Raw genomic sequence first — 21,177 nt, forward strand, 5'->3', positions numbered from 1 at the left:
AATATAAATTTAAAAGTTCCTGCCATCTAAACAAACTTGGAAGTATTTCTAACAATAGGAAGCATTACCAGCATTTGTATATGCCTCGAGTTGAAAGGGAACCCAAATCCTCAAGGGCTAGAGGGTGACTGACACAGTTTTTAGATGCACTCACACTGATAAAACATCCTTGACATGATTTCAGAAGTCTCTCCCTTGCTCTCTCTAGCTGACATTTTCCCCCGTATTGCCATCTTTAACAAGTTGGTCATCAGCGTGAAGAGGGACGAAGTACTTCTGATGAGAAATCAGATAGATAGTTGATATGAAAAGAGTTCTGGCAGAAGACACAGCGCCTAATATTCATGAAACACGGTTGCAGCTATTTCCTTGCAACTTGCTCAGATGGTCCCCTTATAGCCCCAGGCAGGTCTACACAGCTGGCACTATAGCTTGCAAAGGCCTTGGCTACATTACAATTGTTGTTTTTTCCACGGACAAATCATTCTTGACTAGTATTGCCAATGAAATAGGCACACAGTTTCTATCCGCATCAAATGCATATCCGCTTTCTCTCATTACCTCCTTTTTATTGTACAAATGTGTTAACTGTGACCATTGCAAGGAGACTCACTCTACTTATGTTTGAGTTCTCCGGTGTCATACAGGATCATATTCCACACATCTTTTTTTAGCACCAGCTTTTGAGAATCCAGGGCCACTGTGCAACAAGTAGGCGTTTAGTAACTGTTTGCACCAGTTGTTATGCAGTATTTGTTAGAGCTTGAAATTAAGTGTCTTCACCTAGCATGTCATCTTCCAGGACCCAATCCTGCAATCCCACTGAAGTTAATGGCGGGGGGGGGGAGAGGGAGCTTGCAGGATCCAGCCCCTGGAGGGTTGGAGGAAACAGATGGTAGCAAGAGAGGAGCAGGGAGAAGCGAATTATGTATAGAGGAAATATAATTATAGGAGAGAGCAAAATTCATAGGGCCTGAAGGCAAAAATTTAAATAGCTCTACTTTTGTATGATTTTAATAAACTCAGTTCCATCAAATTAAATATTTAATTCCCATCCTATACTTAGTAGTACTGGGAAGAGACAGTTTGACACTAATATAGAGCATTTTTTTTCCTGGAGGAATTTTGTTCTTTAATTAAATCTCCCATTTCTCTCTAAACAATTCCACTGGCAACGCAAATCATACACTGCATGATTGACAGGACATCATGATGTGTAATCTCATGCAGATGGGGGACAACATATAGAGGACATGGTAAGTTTTTCTTTCACCTGTCACTCGAGAAAGCCCAAAAACCTTATTAAAAAGAATGTTTCAGATTTTAATGAAATTGTTTAAGCATCTAAAGATACTTTCAATCTTTAGACTCTGGTAAGCAGCCCCATTTTCCCCCCCACAGTGCCTGCTATCTGGCTTCCGTTTGACCTGCCCACCATGGTGAAAGTTTACCCAATCAGGACATTGCCAGCAGTTCTAAAGCTTCATCCACACACACTCATTCGTGAAAGCCACACACATTTCCCTGTGTTTGTAAATGATTTAATACTATATATATATATGTTGCAGTACAAAGTAATAGTACAGCCCTTTTCCCACTTATTCCTGCAGCCTGAGGTGGAACAGCATAAAGACATCTAGCAGGCGTGCCTTTGTTCCTTATTTAAAATAGGTTCTGCATCACCATATAGGGCACCCTCCCTCACCAATAAGAATGGAAATAAGGCCTTCTCTACTTTTTTAGCAAAAATTCCCTATCAGCTACAACAATAGTGAGAGCACTAGTGTAGAAAAGGGACCAACAATATTTTAAGCACTGTTGGGAGCTTCTTGCCGACCTATCTGCACTAGCACTCCCAGCGATGCTAAACTGAGGGTAGCAACCATGGGAAATTTTAGCAAATGCTCAGCAGCACATCCACAGCCCAAGTCTTCCTCCAGAATCTAATTCCACTCCAGGGGAAAGTCAGCAGGGTTCACTACTGCAGAAAAAAAAAATCACTCTCTCGGTTCCCCAGCAGCATGGCATGCACCACAGTGTTGCTCCTGAAGTATGAGGGACTGAGCTCAAGTCTCAGCTCTGCAGCTTTCACATGGAAGCATGAAGTCAGAGTGCTCAGCTTTCCTCTAGTTGGTATCTTTTTATGTAGTTCTAAGTGTAGTTCCCATTTCAAGCATGGGGGCCCAAAGGAGAGAGTAGAAAACAAAATGCATAGATAGATGTTTAAAAGTATATGTTTTATATAAATCATGCTTCTCCCTCACATGTAAAGAGGAAGGTTGGGCCAGTAGTGAGGGTGCTGACTTGAGAGACCTGGGTTCAACTCCCTGTTCAGCCACAGACTTCAGGTAAGTCACTTAGTCTCTGTGTCGCAGTTCTCCAGGTGTAAAATGTGGACAATAGTTTCCTTCTTCACAGGGACGTTGTGAGGCTAAATACACTAAAAACTGAGGCGCTCAGATACTGTAGTATCATATAAGAATCTTTAGACTGTACATTTTTATTCTCATAGATGGTGGGCTCTGATGTAGGGACTGGGTGGGATGGTCAAAAGTAAGTACATGGTTCATTGACATTCAAAGGAACATGTATTCCTAAGTGACTTAGGCACTTCTGAAAATCCCACTCTCCAACTAAGACACTGCTTAATGCAGCATGGGGACAGAATTCTCAAAAGCCCTTGCAAATACCATGGCACCCAGGAAATTGTTAGCCAGGCAAGGATACAGCTATGATTTTCACAGCTAGGACCACACGTACAATTACATTATGTGAATGCAACGTAAGCTGTATCCAGCTAATACACATTACTGAGGTCTTATTTTGCTGTGAATTATGCCTTGGGAAAAGCCTGCCTGGTCCAGAAAAGAAAGAGTTTAACATTTTCTAAAATAACGTACTCTAAATTGTGCGTATCCGTTTCCTCCCCCAGAGAAATTCAAAGCCCCCAGATGATTAGTCAGGTCTCCTTCTGGTTGTCAGACAACTGGAGGTCTATAAGATAAAAGAAACAGTACCACATGACAAAAAACAAAACAACATGGCTCAAGTACTAAATATTGAGCACTGAATAACCACAGTGAACTGTTTATGATCAGTCCGTAGAAGGGCAGCAAAATTGCACACAGATTCACTGAGGGTCAGATTTTGCCACATTTATGCTCAGAAGTATCCTCACTGACTTTAATGGGACTGCTCAGAGTAAGGTCCTACTGGACATACAAGTGGAAGAATCTGGCCCTAAATACACTTGCATAATAAATCAATTTGAAAAAATTACATTCTGCTTATGAACATGTCAGGAGCAGAATAAGCAGCTAAATACACAAAATATGTCAGTGGCTGTGAATCATTTATTCCACTTTAGCTATTTTGTGCTGCAGACACCATAAAGCCTTTACTAGCTCTTCATAACCATTTACTTGCTGGGAAAAAAATCAACATCATGTGACCAATAAGGAAGATCCTCCTGTGTGTTTTGGGATTTATAGCCTAACCCCACAATGTGCCAAGCACCATCTGCTCTTAGTGGTAGATAAGAATACTTTCTACCCTTGAAGATTCTGGCCTATATGCCCCCACTTTATGGCTCTCGTTCTGCTCCACATTTAAAAATAAAACAAGTTTTTAAAAAAGCAAGCCTTCCATTGACTTTAGGGGAAAGGAGCAAACCCTCTGATAACTCTGAATTTAGTTAAAATATTAACTTCCAAGTTGAATTACCCCACTAATGACTAACTGCTAAATATGGCTGTAGTTTGACCATATACAATATGCTGAAAATATGATTTCATGAAGCCATATATTCTGAAACAAATGTGTTCTAATGTTTAAAAAAATGCAAAACTTTTTATTCATAAGAATAATATCAGATGGTAAATAGGGAAATGAAGTAATTTTTGTCAGAGTCAGTTTAGGGGAGACAGCTCATGACAAGTTTGGAGTAATAGGTCGACTCATTGCTGCCACTTGCAATCTGTGTTGCCATGTCAGGGACCCAGCATTAGGGAGCAGCATGAACAGGGCTCTTGCTCTGTGAGTTAACAGATGCTGTAGATGTTCTCAGAATCTGAGTACAAGACTATGATTGTAGTGGGGCAGCCGCCCCACTCCCATATAACAGGGGTTAAAAGCAGCCCTGGATGGGGCTGGGAAGAAGAGTGAAAGCAGCTGAGGGAGTGGTAGACCACAGGTGTGGCCAGCTCAATCAGGCCACAGCTGGCCCTATAAAGGGGCTGTGAGCCAGGAGCTGAGGCGAGTCTCACTCTAGCCGTAGAGTGGGAAGGGCTAGCTGCCTGGGAGCAAAGTACCTGAAGCAGAGCAGTGCTGGGGAAAGGCAAAGTGAGCTGGGGAGCTTCAGCCTGGTAAACCCCCAGGCTGCAGGCCTTGTTGAAGGCCTATCAAAGGTACTGGGGCTACAGAGATACAGCCCGGAGACAGGTAAAGGCAGCAGGTCCTAACCACTTGCCAATGATGAGTGGCCATTATACTATAGTCTGCCACAGTGAGTGGGGGCTGGATGATCACTGGCAGTAGCCACTGAGGCAAGGTGGGTTTAGAGGTTTAGGGGTTCCCCCTGGGAGGGTAGACCCAGACTGTGGTACACTGTTGGGGCAGAACCCTGAGGTAAAAGGGCACTGGGGTCCAGGAGGGACATGGGGCCAGCAGCAGGCAAGACACCAGCCAGAAGGAGGCACTCCAGAGCTGAAAAAAGCCAATTCCCAGATAACCAGCAGGAGGCGCCGTGCCAGTGAGGCTTTGCTACAATGTTGTTAAGGTCCAGACTGTGGGAGGCCTTCACTAACGGTTAGCACAGGAAGTTGATCTAATTGTTGGAACAGGAGTGACCAGGCCTAGTGGCCAGAACCCAAAGCAGAAGCAGGGTTACTTAGTCCAGGGAGCAAGCCAGAGACAAGAGCCAGGAAGCAGGAGCCCAGGCTCAGAAGCTGCATACCAAGTCCAAGGAGTGAGCCAGCAGTCAGAGGTCAGAACCACAGTATCAGCTGGAGCCAAGAACTGGGAGCAAGAAGTAGGAGATTGGGAGCAGGAACAGGAGTTGGAGTCAGAGGCAGGAGGAAGGACCAGGAGCATGCTGAGAGCGAGAGCAAGACCAGCAACACAGCTACAGCCTTGGAACACGAGAGAGGAGCCAGGAACCTACACCTGCCACAGGGTTTAAGAATGTGCCTGCTGAAGTCTTCAGCCAATCAGGAGGCCAGGTTCATTGGCTGAATCTGGTTTCAGCTGTGGGTCCCTGACACATGCAAAGTTTTCATGGCAGCCCAATCACTGATATAGAGGGGCCTATCTGACACTAAAAGGAGGAGCAAAGCAATAGGACAAATGAACACCCACCCCCACCAAACAATGCTGGAAACAGTTGATCTGTATAATGTAAGAGTAAGCTCCTCTAATATGCATAACATCAATTGCCTTATAGGTTGTTGTCCAGGGGTTGGTTATTTGCTACTACAAGTTACCATTTTATCATTGGGCTGCATATTTGCTTCCTACAGATGCTATTTTACTGGTGAGTGCAGAAATTGCAACATGCAGAAAATTCACCAAGAGCTATATCAGGGGTCTCAAACTCGAATCACCAGGAGGGCCGCATGAGGACTCGTACGTTAGCTCAAGGGCCACATCACCCTGCCCCCTACTCCGCCCCTGCCCGTGGGGTGCAGCAAGGGGCTCAGGGCAGGGGGTTGGGTTGTGGCAAGGGGTTGGGGTGCAGGCAGGGGGCTCACATCAGGAAGTTGGGGTGCAGGAGGGGTTCAGGTTCCGGCCCGGCACCGCTTACCTTGAGCGGCTCCGAGGTGGCAGGAGTGTGCACTGAGGCCAGTGTAGGCTCCCTGCTTGCGCCGGCCCCATGCCACTCCCCTCCGGGAAGCAGTGGACACCACTTCCCTGCGGTCCCAGGGGGAGGGGGAGCAGAGAACTCCAGTGAGCTGTTCTTGCCTGTGGGTACCTCCCCCGAAGCTCCCATTTGCCGTGCTTCCCCGTGTTCCCGGCCAGTGGGAGCTTCAGGGGAGGTAACCACAGGCAAGAACAGCTCACGGAGTTCTCTGCTCCCCTTCCCGCCCCCCCCCCCCCGTCCCCTGGGGATCGCAGGGAACTGGTGCGGGGCCCTCAGTACCACGGGGTTGGCAAATCCGCAGGCTGGATCCAAATCCCTGAGGGGCCGGATCCAGCCCGGGGCCATAGCTTGCCCACCCCTGGCCTGGAGGTAGGCTGGGGACGTGGTGCGCTGGGGGGGCGGGGAAGCTTGGCAGGCTGCAGGGAAGAACCCCGCGGACCACGTGTTTGACTTTATTCATTATTTGGCAGTGAACATTGTAGTGAAAATGTTGATATAGCTCAGGGGTCTCAAAGAGGAACAGCTACAGAAGGTGCCGATAAAAAGCAAGGAGGGAGATGAGGAGTCAGTGTGGAATTAATCCACAATCAACACCAATATGATCATCATGAACTATATATCAGTGAGAGATATAAAACTGTTGGATTCAGCATGCCTTTAAGCAACTGATCTTGCATAACAGTGCTACTAGTTTCTCTTACAACCCATATTCCTTAAGTCATTCTCCCCTCCTCCAGGCTTGGCATAACCTTTACATAAATACAATAGCAACAGTTAGCTAAATATGAATGTCTATAAGACATAAAGTGAACCAAATTTCATTTCAGAGAATGGCTATTGACTTTTTCCATTAAATTAGGCAACAATTTCTAAAGGCCAGGATACTTCACAACAAGGCATACTGTACTGCATTGCCAATTTTCTCAGCAACAGCAAGTGAAGGGGAGTTTTTGCTGCCTGCTTCCAGAATTTCCCAATCCTCAGAGCCACTGACTGCCACACATCATGCTACAATAAGTAGAACGGTAAAGAAAGTAGGAAAGAATAGAGGAAGTTATCAACTACTTCATGGACATTTCCATCAAAGACCCAGAACTGCTAGGTCTCAAAATGCCTCCATCCATCCAGTCTTCTGAACATTCTTGTTAAACAGCAGAGAATTGGAGCATTTGGCCTCTGCTTAACAGTGGCAGAGATAGCTTTCCTCTGAAACCCATGAATGGATTCAGAACTGGTTTATTTGATTTAACAGCAGCAGCATACTCTTCAGCCATATTTTTGAAGCTCCATCCCTTCAGTTTTCTCCTGGTACATGCAGAACAGGCTAATCAAGCCAACCACAGCTCAAGAACTGATATTATTCATATTTGGAGGACTGAAAATCTATTTTCATTGACTGGACAACAGACAAATGGCAATTCTGCAGCTGACTCTTGGGACAGTATGTAAGATATGCATGGCATGCTGGAAGCATTGTAGTCTGGCTTTGCAAAGGGGAATTCCCTAGATAAGGACAGCATTCAGGAAGGGAAGGGAAGGAAGGAGTGAGTGAAAAAAGCATACAGCAGCATATGACCTGTGGAAGAGATAAAAGGTTTGGGATTAGAATAGTACTTTCAATTAATAAGTTTCCTAAAGCTAAATTAAAACTAGAATAAAGTGCCTTCCCATTTGAAATCAGGCATTTGTATCCAAAATATACACACATGGGCAACATTATAAGCACCCCTACCTTCCCTCAACAGCCTGTTCTTCCAGGATCCTGACACAGGATCCTGTTTTGAGGCAAATTGACTAACAGCTACAGTTATAGCAACAAAACAGAAAGAGCAAACCCTTTTCCTTTCAAATGAGAGCTAAACTTTTGAAATAAAAAATTTTGCACTCTTAGCTATTTGAGAAGCCAGTAATTTTCTGTATTTTTATTTTTAGGAATTTCCTAAATCCCCAATGATTTACAGATAACTTAAGCCATGCATGTGAACAATGATCTTATGTCTACATTTAGTAGAGTTCTTTAATAACTAAAGTGACTCCATTTAAAAGCAGAAATATGCCAATCTGCTTTTTTCTTCTCTGTACTATTTTTGTACTGCTTCATCACATCAAAGTGATCAGAAAAGCCCGAGAGATAAGAGCAGAATATCCATATGGAAGAATAATGCAAGATTAGCTCATGGAGTAGATAAAGCAGAGCACTCTGCTGTGACAAATATCTTAGGGTTTGTCTGTACAAACAGTTAATGTATGGCATGCTGGGGTGCAAACCTACCATCCACTAGCCTGCCTCATACTCACTGTCCATGTGGCCCCTGCTGCTACAAGCTGAAAGCTGCCTTAAGCGCTTTGATCTCCTCTCCTTTTAAATGAGTGAGTCTCAGGCTCAGACTTTAAGGCCAGAAGGGACCATGATTATCTAGTCTGACCACTTGCACGCCACAGAACCTCATCCACCCATTCCTGTAATAGAACACACTGGGGAACTTTTAGTGTGCAGTAGCGGGGTTGACATGTACACTGACTGTGTGGCAGACTAATGCAAGGTAGATCTATACCCATCTTGCCATGTACTGTTTGTATAGACAAGCCCTCATTGAGACTAGAAGCTTCTCAGGGCAGGGGCAGTGTGTGTGTTTGTTTGTTTGTACAGGGCTAGCCCAGTGGGGCCCTGGCCAATGATTGGAATGTATAGTGCTACAGCAATACAAATCATTAGAGCTGCGAAGACTCAGAATTTCTAGTATATAGGTGTCAAGGTTCCTTCCGCACTCTGAACTCTAGGGTACAGATGTGGGGACCTGCATGAAAACCTCCTAAGCTTACTTTTACCAGCTTAGGTTAAAACTTCCCCAAGGTACAAACTATTTTACCCTTTGCCCTTGGACTTCCACTGCCACCACCAAACGTTTATGTGGGTTTATTTATTAGGAAAGCGTTGTTTGGAAACGTCTTTCCCCCCAAAATCCTCCCAACCCTTGCACCCAACTTCCTGGGGAAGGTTTGGTAAATTTGCATAGGTGACCACAGACCAAAACCCTTGGATCTTAAGAACAATGAAAAAAGCATTCAGTTTCTGAAAAGAAGGATTTTAATAGAAGTAGTAAAAAGTAAAAAAGAATCACCTCTGTAAAATCAGGATGGTAAATACCTTACAGGGTAATTAGATTCAAAACATAGAGAATCCCTCTAGGCAAAACCTTAAGTTACAAAAAGACACACAGACAGCAATATTCATTCTATTCAGCACAACTTAATTTCTCTGTCATTTAAAGAAATCATAATCTAACGCATATCTAGCTAGATTACTTACTAAATTCTAAGACTCCATTCCTGTTCTGTCCCTGGCAAAAGCATCACACAGACAGACACAAACCCTTTGTTTTTCTCCCTCCTCCCAGCTTTTGAAAGTATCTTGTCTCCTCATTGGTCATTTTGATCAGGTGCCAGCGAGGTTATCCTAGCTTCTGAACCCTTTACAGGTGAAAGGGATTTTCCTCTGGCCAGGAGGGATTTTAAAGGTGTTTACCCTTCCCTTTATATTTATAACAATAGGAAACCCCAACATTTTGAAATTTGGTTTGGGTTCAAAATTTTCCACAAAGCAGAGATTCCTGAAATGAGAACATTTAGAACACTGATCCATGGTGTTTTCAAAAGTTCCAGGACCCAACAGCTGCTGAGTGAAATTGATACGATGCTTGCCACTGTCACAGGTGCTCACCTCTTAATAGTTCTGGCACCTGGTGAGCCCGCTGGCCCGTGAGTCTGGAAGCCCTGAGGTCCCAGGGCCCTGGGCAGTCCACATGGCAGGACTGCCCTCAAGCCACAGACCCTCAGAGCTCTGGGATCCTCAGCAGCCCACCAGGAAGGCATGGGTGAAAGTAACTCAAAGGACTTACCGGTACTCTGGAACCATGAGCAGGGGGCGTGGCCGCAACCGGAAGAGGTGTGGCCTCATCTGGAAGAGGTGGGGCCTTTAAATACCCAGGCCCTTTACATCAAGATTTAAAGGCCCTGGGGCTCAGGCTATGGCTGGGAGCCCCGGTCCCTTTAAATCACTCCTGGAGCTACCAGCTGCAGAGGCGGCTGAGAGCCCTGGGGCTCAGGGGTGATTTAAAGGGCCCGGGGCTCTGGCCGCTGCTACCACAGCGGAGCTCCAGGCTGTTTAAATCACCGCCAGAGCCCTGCCGCCACTACCCCAGGGCTCTGGCAGCGGGGCTCGGGAGGTGATTTAAAGGGCCCAGGGCTCCGGCCGCTGCAGAGAGCCCTGGGCCCTTTAAATTGCCCGCCTGGGGAAGCAGGTCCGGTCTAGCACGGCGTACTGGCTCTTGCCGGTACGCCATACTGGACCAGACCTGCTTACTTTCACCTCTGCAGGAAGGTTTCCACAATTCAATGGAAGTTAGTCAAACCTGAAGTGCTTTCAGTGAATCGGCATTTTCCAATTAAACTCCGTTCTGACTAGCTCTACAAATAATAGAGAAAAAGAGGCTTGTTTGCAAGTTTCCGAAAGTTGTTTAATGTATTTTCTTTCTGAAAGTTGACCAGCTCGGGAATAGCACTTTTGCTGCTCAACAATCCAATGTCATATTGAGGGGTCTAAGCGGATAGGTTTATGTTGATTCTTCAAACTAGTACATTTTCCTATGGGCTGCCACCTTTTATTGCAGAGTCCAGGATTTCACTTTGTAAAAAGTCTAACTGATATGGTTTTTGTTTGTTTGTTTTTTTTAAAGTAAGTGTAAACTAATACCATGATGATGGGAAACCTAAGTAAAAACAATAATTCTAAGAAGTGTGAACTGCTGTTGTACATCTCAAAAGGATGATAATTCTGAAGCCTAATGACCACATTTAAAGTTATTTCATTGTTGATATACTTCATTGCTGCAAGGCAAAAGTGAAAACCATAATATGACGATCAATCTATTGTGAATGATAGCCTATGTTGGTGTCACAACTAAGTGGAACTTGGGTTGTGGGTATAGCCTGGAAGAGTACCACCCTCTCACTTCCCATGCCCCCTCAATCCTACCCTTGAAGGGCCTAAATTACAAAGAGTTCTCAATCTAGCAACTGCATTCTGAATAGGATGGAATCTTGGAATTATAGGTGGAGAGAGACTATCATAAAAGGAATTATCAAATCCAATCAAAACTGCCACCTCCACACTAATGAAGTGCACTTGATGTGGGGGTGGGGGGAAAATCAAGGAATGTCCAAATTTACAGCAATTCTTATGTGGCTGCTAAGATGGCTCTGTTAGTGAAGAAACCTATAGTAAAGGGAGCAAGGAAAAAAAAAGTAGAAACTTCAGAAGTAGTTTGTGTGTGTTCTTTGGTTTCACTCAGGACTCGGTTCCTCCCGTATCTACAATTGCACAATGCCCTTTTCTAGCAACGGAAGTTCTATGTACCTAGCTGGGGGTAAAATTGGGCCCCTGGACCTTTTTTAAAATGCTTCCGTGAGATACACATCATGTTATGTTCCATTTTGTATCTTGTAATTCCAAAAGTAAGTTTGAAGACATTTAAATTCAGTCAACACCAGGCAGAAGCTACCTTATTTTTTGTGGTTTTCGTTTAAAAAGGGTCTCAATGGGCCTGACTGTGTCCCCTCACTTGAACCTACATAAATCATAAGTAACTCCACTTAAATGAGTGAGTTCATAGGAGTGGAAAAGCAGCATGAGAGGAAAAATAGGACCCCTAGTGAATGAATTCATCCTTACCTGAAGGCCGAATGTTAGCAGCACCTCTGCCTTCCAAGTCAGAACTGAATCCATATACCAGAATGGTGTTAGGGAGGAGTTGTGCAAGATGTAAAACTGAGATCCTAGCCACTGTTGGTTAATAACTATACCATAGGGTGCTTGAGGTGTTACCCTAAAGGCACTGGCCATATGTCATTTCAGTTAACTACCTTTTGAAAACATTACTTCACTTGTTGCTTTAAATGTTTCACTTTGAGGCATTAACATTGCTATATAGTCTTTTGATAGAGCCAGTAAAATGGCTGCCATAAATCTAAATCCTGTGTGGTAGGGTCACGGGGCACTCTACTCACCGCAGGACAGTACTGCCTCCTGATAGTTCAGGGGATTAGCTCTGCCAGGCCGACGCTCCTTCTGGTGGTCGCACTCTCTCTCTTTCCCTCTCTGCAGCTTCTCTCTTGTTCCAGGAACTGCAGCCTTCTCTTTAAGAAAAGGAGTACTTGTGGCACCTTAGAGACTAACAAATTTATTTGAGCACAAGCTTTCGTGAGCTACAGCATCACTTCTCTTTGTGACTCATCCCCCTGGCCAGGTCACTACATAGTTTCCCCTTCCAGGGGTGTATACGATGTAAGTGGGGGAATGGTTCCACCATTGTGGGGAACATTCCTGGCTTATATACTACCCTGGTGGAATTGGCTAGCAGAAGGATCCGAGTCCTCGCTTCCCCCTCCCTTTTACCCAGAGGCCTGCCTGACCTCAAGGGCTGCCCTCCCACTCTCCTGTGTTGCAGTCCTTGTAACCCCAACAAGGTTGGGCCCAGGATTCCTGGGGGCTCAACACCACCCCCCAGTCTTGTCATGGTCACTTAGGACGGGGACTAGGGTGTCCCCACTCCAGGGTACTCTCTCCACACTGGACACTTCCCTGACCCACTGATCATTACATATAGTTCAAAGCAAATACAATTTATTAAACAGCAACCAATTTAAAAAACGGGGAAGGTTAAAGGAAAACATGTAACCCTGCTCTCTGGCCACGGCAGAACCACAAACAGCTGTCTCTGGAATGTAAGGGAAGTTCAGTCTTTACCTCACGTTCCAGGCCTCCTGCCCAGGGCCTGGCTGTGCTGCAGGGATGCTGCGGGTTGGACACTTGCTCTCGCGGTGGCCACACGCCCTCAGGCTCTAGGTGGCAGGACTCCTCTTCCCAGCGTCGCCCTCGCCCCGTCGGGGTTATGATCCCCCTCCAAGTCTGGCTTGCAAGGCATCTTGGCTGGGGGCATCTCTCTGCGCTGGGCCCGCTGCCCCGGGTCCCCCTCGCTTTCCCCAGCTACTCACCACACCCGATGCCAGACTGCTCCAGCCGCAGCTTCACTCTGCCTCCAGCTCAGCTCCCCAGGCTGCTATTCTGATTCTCTCTGGCTCTGGCTGCTGCTCTCTCCTTATCTTGGTCTTGCTGTGGCCCAGGCAGCTCCAGCTGACATGGAGGATGGGACCCCACGCTCCTGACTCCCACACTGGCCAGCCTGCCCTGTCAGTCTTGCTGACCTGGAGCATTGGCCTCTCCCCATTGGCCCTGGGGACTGTCAGTCTCAGTGTCTTGATTTCTCATCTTTACCCTTTCTTTTGGTACTGGGAGAGGGCCAACCAAAAAACCACACTAAGTTTCAGTAAGGGCCCAACAGTCCCATTACACAAAGTCCCTTCTCACCAGCAGCCTCAGGCAGTCTTCCCTTTCACTGCTCCATGGTGCCCCTTCCTCGGTGGCTGATAGAGGACAGGCTTGGGTTCCCTGACTCTGGGTTCCAGCCTGGGGATCCTACAACACACAGCCAAGGTCCGTTCAGTCCCCAATCTTGCTGCTTACTCCCTGAGCTGCTTCCTACTCTGCATCCCGCAGGGTCTCTTCTCCACCCAAGGGTTGCCAGGCATCCGGTTTTCGACCAGAAAACACCCGGTCAAAAAGGGACCCTAGCAGCTCTGGTCAGCACCGCCAACCGGGCCATTAAAAGTCTGGTCAGTGGTGCAGCGGGGGCCCGGGGCTAAGGCAGGCTCCCTGCCTGCCCTATGTCCGTGTGGCTCTCAGAAGCGGCCACCAGCTCCCTGCAGCCCCTAGACACATGGATGTCCAGGGAGGCTACCCGCCCTGCCCCTGCCCCGAGGGCCAGCTCCACAGCTCCCATTGGCCAGGAACCACAACCAGTGGGAGCTGTGGGGGTGGTGTCTGCGGGCACAAGGGCAGCATGCAGAGCCTCCCTGGCCACCCATGCATTTAGGGGCTGCAGGGACCTGGCGGCCGCTTCTGGGAGCCATGGTAAGCACCACTGGGACCCTGCACCCCTCCCTCACCCCAACCCGGAGTCCCCCCCCCACCCAAACTCCCTTCTGGATCCCGCAAACCCCCCAACTCTCTGACCCAGCCCCCTCCTGCACTCCTGCCTGAGGTGCACCCTCCCAAACCCTTCATCCTGGCCCCACTCCAGAGCCCACCCTCCCCAGCTGGAGCCTCACACCCCCCCCGTACCCCAACTCCCTGCCCCAGCCCAGAGCCCCTTCCTTCACCCCAAACCCTTCATCCCTGGTGCCATCCTAGACCCCACACCCTCAACCCCAGCCCAGAGCCCCGTCCTGCACCCTAAACCCCTCATCCTTGGCCCCATCCCAGAGCCTGCACCCCCAGCTTGAGTCCTCACCCCCTCCCCCAGCCCAGAGCCGTCTCCTGCACCCCAAACCCCTCATCCCCGGCTCTACCCTAGAGCCCGCACTCCCATCTGGAGCCCTCACTCCCCTCCCTCACCTCAACCCCCTGCCCCAGCCTGGTCAAAGTGAGTGAGGGCAGGGGAGAGTGAGCAACAGAGGGAAAGGGGATGCAGTGAGTGGGGACAGGGCCTTGGAGATGGGGCAGGGCAGAAGCAGGGTCACAGGGATGGGGCGGGGCAGGGCAGGGGTGTTCAGTTTTGTGCGATTAGAAAGTTGGCAACCCTACACCACCCTGCTCTCTTCAGGGTACACCCTTTCCCCAGGGCCCTACCCCTTCCCTGGGTTCCCACCTTCTCTCTCTACTAAACCACAAACCATCCTCCTGGGTTTATACTAGCTCAGCCCACCTCTGCTCAGGTGAGCTTCCTTCTAATCAAGGCTCTCCACTCAGCCTATATTTCACTTATTTGCTGCTTAACTGGCTAATTGGGCCTGCCTGGCCTAATCCAGCCCTCACAGAAGCAGTGTGAAGAGTACACCTCATTCACTGAGCAATCCCCAAATTCCAAGCTTTGTGCCTCCCACTAGGCCTAAAATTCTTGTTTTCTTTCCACAGCCTTTGGTGAGGCTGGAAATAACTCCAAAATATAAATGCTGTATTCAGATATAATGCTTCATCTATGCAGAGACAAAAAGGTTCAGTTAGTAAAAGGGACCATTTAGGAGCTCCTTCAGGGAGCCACACATACCACCTGAGCAAGAGTACAAAAATGAGTGTCCATGTTTATACATACAATGGGGCCCAGTCCCCCTCTGTACAGTCAGCACTTTCATAACCACCAAGTCCCATGTGTTGCCAAGCCAAGTGAGTCTGGGTAGTCTAGTCACTGTTTCTAGGGTACACTTCCAAGCTCAGACCACTTGTCTGATGCCCTTCCTTGGGACATGGGACTCTGCAGTCCAGCTACACTAGATCATGAAACCAGTTCCTCAGACCTCTTGAGAGCACACTCTCCCGCAGAACTGCACCTGTTCTGTGCGGGCTCTGAGCTTCTAGTTTAATCCCTTCAGGGACAACATGGCAGGAAAGCAGGAAACACGGGTTTAGCAAAGGAATTTCTTAAGCACAGTCACTTTACTCATAAAAAGTTACAAATCTTTGAGACATAATAAAAGTCCTGAGGTACACCCTCCCTTAATCTGAGCTTCTGAACACCCCTTCTGTGTTTGTCTGCATTTTGGGCCAGGTAGAGTTTCTCATACTCTCTTTTCTTCTGCACATCCTGTTTCCACATGGTGATATTTGCTCTTCCTACCTCCATTCAGAGCAGCACCCCTTCTTAAGTACAGTCTCTGTCTCCTTTTAGCCATGTTCTCAGCTGGTGAGCTCCAGCCTCCCCACCTCACAGCCCCATGGCAGGCTTGCCCCAGCTGTAGAGGGGGGAGAACAACAACAACGTTTCTTGGCACTGGACCAGCAATTGACAGTCATTCAGTGTGGATAGCCCCAGTTTGGTCTGTTCTGGCTTCTTTGTGATGAACCTTCAATGGAGGTGTTAAGGTCCTGTCCTGGAATGCAGTGCAGTGACCTTGCATTTGGCAAGTTTAGACACACAATACAAAATAGAGCTGTTAATATAAAATGGAGTTCACAATTTGATAAAGACATATCTCGCTCTGTCACAATACTATATTATCTAAAAGAGTACAAAGGCCCCCTGGCCTGTCCAAATCAGTATAACTCCTGGCTATTGCTGTGCTCACTAATGCTTGGATGCAGTGTGAACTTGGAATCACAGATCCCAGTCTCTGCTGTGTAGCCAAGTGTCCAAACCCATGGGTTGCTCTGCCTAGGCTATACCCACAGCCTGCTTCCTGGGTCAATCTCTTAACCCTACATTTAGGCATACTCCCTCCACTAACATGTCAGCAGCATGTTCTCCCAGCATAGCCTGCCAATCCCATAATCTTTTCTCAGCATCACTCTGGGCCAAACCCATAATCTTCTCTCAGCGTCACCCCTCTGCCAGCTGATTGGCCCAAAGTCAATCAGGTGGCCTTTAACCAATCCCAAGAACTCACTTAGTGGGGGATGACCCTCTGATCTGGAGCCATAGACCCTTCCTCCAATGAGAGGAATCCTGGCAGCAGGAAGTCAGGAGTGAAATTTCCTTACAATCCTCTAACCAACCATGGTTCTGGGATAGAGGGGCTCGCTCATCTATTGCCCAACCCCGTGAGTTGTTGGGCATGGTGGGTATGGCCAGGCCTTCCATGCGGACATATGCATGGGGAGGTTCTACATTTGGCAGCCAAAGAAGAAGAACGGGGGGGCTGGCAGGCCTACATTGTGCTCCTGGCACTGTTATGGACTTCTGTGGTGTTTTATAGGCCAAAGCCAAAAAGAAGTCTGTTGGTAGCTATGGAGGAGCTGTGTGATGAGGGCAAGTAGTTACCATTTCAAGACTAAGAATATAGTCCCAAAAACCATACTGCTTGAACCTTCTAGCCCTCTCTTATGTTCATTTTTTAACTGGTATTTTAGTCTGGCTATTTTATACATTCTGACTATTTCTACTGCATTCATGGGGAAATACGGAGATCCTCCAGTGGCAAAAAGATTCCACTGAAGTCCTATAGCTGCTAATTAAAGATTATGTAGCCAAGTGATAAAAGTGTGAGATTTGTATTTTCAAATATATGGAGTTAAACCCTTCTATTACTGTTGTACTTTTATTACAGTTTTGATTATTTTTTCCATTAGTGCAAGTTTAGATTAATTTTTACTCCTCTTCCAAATTTAAAAAAAAACGTATCCAAAATATCTTGTACAAAAAAGCCAAGTTAGAAAGAACAGTTCAGCCATAAAGATAGTATGGGTCCAAATGACATTAGTGGACTTGTACCCACTGTCATCAACTGAATTTGTCCAGTAACTGTAAAAACAACTACATTAGAAAAGGGTTAGTTGTTTCAATTGTCCAGTAAAAGAAGACTTAAGGGCTGATTCTGAGAAAACCTGAGACCTATAAAGTTCATATAAAAATAAACTGACTTCATCTGCTCTTAGGATTTTTCAGTACACTATGAATGCAGTCAGTCACTATGAATTCTGGATACTTAGCACCTCTCACTGCATGCTCAGTCCTCCATTAGAAGTAACCTTAATTCCACTGTTTTCCAACTCAGTGCTCCCCTGTGCATGTTTATGAAACTTAGGAGAGGACCAAATTAGCTCTAATCTTTAAGGGTGAAATTCACCCCTGTGTAGAGGGTCCACATGAACAAGGAAATGGCCGGATGTGGGCTTTCTGCACAGAGGGTGAATTTTACCTTACGTGATTAAATATTCTTATTTGAACGTAATTGTTTTCTCATGTAAACTGTTTTTGATCAGATAATTCCTTTTTCCTTATTCTGCTTTGTTTTGTTTTCCTTTGTAGAGATATCTGTCAAATGTAGAGATGAAGAGGATTATACATATAATGAACATAGCTGCCATAAAAAGCTGTATGTATAAGAAATTTATTTTAACTGTATTAAATAAAACCTAAAGAGACAAACATTTCAAGGACTAGTCTGTGGCTAATATTGAAAAAAAAAATTAAAAACATGTGAAAGGGCATGAAGTGGTGTGGAGGTGGTAACTGAAGATAACAGTAGAAACAAGGAAAATTTTTAAAATACAGTAGAACCTCAGAGTTACAAACACCAGAGTTAAGAACTAACTGATCAACCACGCATCTCATTTAGAACTGGAAGTACACAATCAGGCAGCAGCAGCTGACCAAAAAAAAAAAAAACAACCAACAACCCGCAAATACAGTATAGTACTGTATTAAACTTAAACTGCTAAAAATATAAAGGGAAAGTTTTTTAAAACAAGATAAGGAAACCGTTTCTGTGCTTGTTTCATTTGAATTAAGATTGTTAAAAGCAGTATTTTTCTTCTGCATAGTAAAGTTTCAAAGCTGCATTAAGGTTCAGTTGTAAACTTTTAAAAGAACAATCACAATGTTTTGTTCAGAGTTACGAACAACCTCCATTCCTGAGGTGTTGGAGAATATGAGGTTTTACTGTAATAGTCTGTAAAAGGGAATGGCACTCAATGTTGCTTTTAAAAATAATATCCCACAGACATAACCCTGGAGGACATATTTACAGTTCTTTCATGATAAAAAAAAAAAAAAAAAAATCTGTGCTCCTTTATGGTCACATGTGTTTTATGCATCAGTCTGAGCAGTGGCCTTATTCCAAATTCCAACACAGGAATTGCTTTGCATGCTAAAGTTTCATTTTTAAACGGCCATTGTACAATTTATTTATTCCTCTTTCAGCTTTTAGCCCTTACAACAAGAACAGCTTTGGGTTATCTTAAGCTTTCTCGCTATATGCACACTAGATTGCTACACATTATTCTTTGTAATTTTTTGTCTTAATAATTACTAGTGCTTTCTTTGTTATCCTGAGCAGCCCTACCAGAAATAGAAACAATAGCTCCAAGGCAGTGGAGGCTATTCACTTTCTTTTCACTGAATAACTGTTTCCTCTCCTGGCTCCAGGGTCTATAGTGACTCATGTGCAGAGCAGCTCATCTTCAGCACCTTTTACATTTTCATGCTTATCTTTAGGAGCAGATGACTTTTCATTTCCATACCTATCACTAATATTCTCTTGACTGTTGTGTATGAGATAAGGGCAACATAATCTAGATCTTGTATAACTTCTTCTCTACTCAGTTATAATCTTCTTCGCACGATCTCCACTGCTCTCCCCATTAGTCAGTCTGGCCCCAATTCAGCAAGGTACTTAAAACATACCTAGCTTTAAGCATGCAGTCCCATTGACTTCAGTGGTACATTGCTGAATCAGGGCTTCTGTCACTAATCAAAGAGAATTACAGGTGTCATCTCTCCTTGCTGAACAACCTGACTGGATGGTGAACCCATTCTAAATGTTGGCCAGCAAACAGCCATCCAACATGCTACAGTTCTGTAAAAGCTTTAGGTGCTATTAGCTGGCTTTTTGTAGTCCAAGTAATCATAGGATGTTTAGGCTGTCCTCAACCTACAAATACATTCTTTCTCAGAGCACACAATATGGCTTCACTGACACTTTTTTTATTATCCAATACTATTTATTATCCAACACTATTACAGAGAACAAGTGTATCTGTTACCTGAATCCTTACTAGTCCAACAGAAGGCTCATACTGGACTGCTGTCTGTTCAGTATATTAGTATCCATTATTCATGGTTTATTCATAACTAGTGTAAGGACCAAAGTTTCATGTGAATGTTTCAGTGTCCTGTTTCAAAACTCAGGCCTATGCATAAGTCAGGTGACCAAGGTCACATGACAGCATCCCAGCTTGTACAGGGGCTGTCTGTTCACTCAGAAGAGGAAACCTACAAGGAGCAGGAAGAGTCTCTAACATTAGCGAGGATAGTGGTAGGCTAAGGAAGCTTGCCAAGATTCAAGTGGCTCCTAGTGAAGAGAGCTGGGGAGATACCTGCAGGGGAGGCTTTAGGACCTGACTTTGGGACAGAAGTGTGTTCTGTTATGTCCAGTGCTGCAAAACAGAAAGGAATTGTGTGTTAAAGGGAGAATTGGGGGAAGTACCACAGCCTGTAAGAGCCAAAGGAATAGTCAATGTATATTTTGTTTTGTGATGTAATAAATGAGACTCTAAGAGGGAGAAAGTTATTTTGAAATGCCTGGAAGCATATGAATTCATCCAAGAGGGGACATTGAGGCAAGACTCACCAGATGCTAAGAAAGGGGTTAGCTGATCCCATGGCACTCTGAAGCCTATTTGTTTTTTAAACGGTTTCATCCGTCACTAGCATTCACTAACATTCTCATTCTAGGTTACTTAAGGCACTGAAATTTCTCCATAGTTCAAATACAAACTGATTCTTTTTGGTCTGGTATTTTCACATATATCAGGTTTCATGACAGATGTTTTCAACTGAGCTAAATTTTGATCATGATGACATGATGTGCTATGCCACATTCAAATACTTGCTTAGCTTGTGGGTTCCTTGACTTAGTCCCTGTGCAGCTTTTTAGGTGCACAGAGGTTGAAATAGAATTCCTGTGGAACAAGGCACGATTTCTGCAGATGAAAAAAGAACGAGGAGTACTTGTGGCACCTTAGAGACTAACAAATGTATTTGAGCATAAGCTTTCATGGGCTAAAACCCACTTCCTAATGTATTTTCCACTGCATGGATCTGATGAAGATATATATATATCGTTATAATTCTTGACATCTGATTCGTGTCCATTTATTCTTTTACGTAGAGACTGTTTGGTTTGGCCAATGTACATGGCAGAGGGGCATATATCACACTGGTAGCTGTGCAGGTGAACGAACCTCTGATAGAGTGGCTGATGTGATCACAAGAATTATAACATTCAAAAACCAGTCGGAGAACACTTCAATGTCCCTGGTCACTCAATTACAGACCTAAAAGTTGCAATATTACAACAAAAAAACTTCAGAAACAGACTCCAACGAGAGACTGCTGAATTGGAATTAATTTGCAAAATGGACACCATTAAATTAGGCTTGAATAAAGACTGGGAGTGGATGGGTCATTACACAAAGTAAAACTATTTCCCCATGCTTATTTCCCCCCCTACTGTTACTCACACCTTCTTGTCAACTGTTGGAAATGGGCCATTCTCATTATCACTACAAAAGGTTTCTTTCTCCTGCTGATAATAGCTCAACTTAATTGATCACTCTCGTTATAGTGTGTATGGCAACACCCATTTTTTCATGTTGTGTGTGTGTGTGTATATATCTTCCTACTGTATTTTCCACTGCATGAATCTGATAAAGTGGGTTTTAGCCCACGAAAGCTTATGCTCAAATAAATTTGTTAGTCTCTAAGGTG

General features: G+C 45.3%; 1 protein-coding gene and 1 long non-coding RNA gene across 4 annotated transcripts in view; both read right to left on the reverse strand.

The window, feature by feature from the left end:
* Positions 1 to 1,525: 1,525 nt before the first annotated feature.
* Positions 1,526 to 13,703, reverse strand: LOC119565578. The gene is made up of 4 exons (XR_006288484.1): positions 12,911 to 13,703; positions 11,924 to 12,052; positions 5,801 to 7,433; positions 1,526 to 2,994 (listed from the first exon to the last, which is right to left on the reverse strand). It is a non-coding gene; the product is annotated as an uncharacterized LOC119565578 (long non-coding RNA).
* Positions 13,704 to 15,388: 1,685 nt separating this feature from the next.
* The window catches only part of LY96 (lymphocyte antigen 96), a 37,039-nt gene continuing 31,250 nt past the window's right edge, over positions 15,389 to 21,177 (reverse strand). Inside the window, exon 6 of one of the 3 annotated variants that reach the window (XM_037892419.2) lies at positions 15,389 to 15,861. Coding sequence is in view for 1 of the 3 variants with exons in the window: in XM_043539459.1 (XP_043395394.1) it covers positions 15,761 to 15,841 (81 nt within the window). In the remaining 2 variants the exon portion in view is untranslated. Of the gene's footprint in view, positions 15,902 to 21,177 lie in introns of all 3 variants that reach the window. The other 2 variants (XM_037892417.2, XM_043539459.1) reach the window with 2 other exon arrangements.

The sequence above is a fragment of the Chelonia mydas genome, chromosome 2 (assembly GCF_015237465.2).
Source record: "Chelonia mydas isolate rCheMyd1 chromosome 2, rCheMyd1.pri.v2, whole genome shotgun sequence".
NCBI lineage: Eukaryota > Metazoa > Chordata > Testudines > Cheloniidae > Chelonia > Chelonia mydas.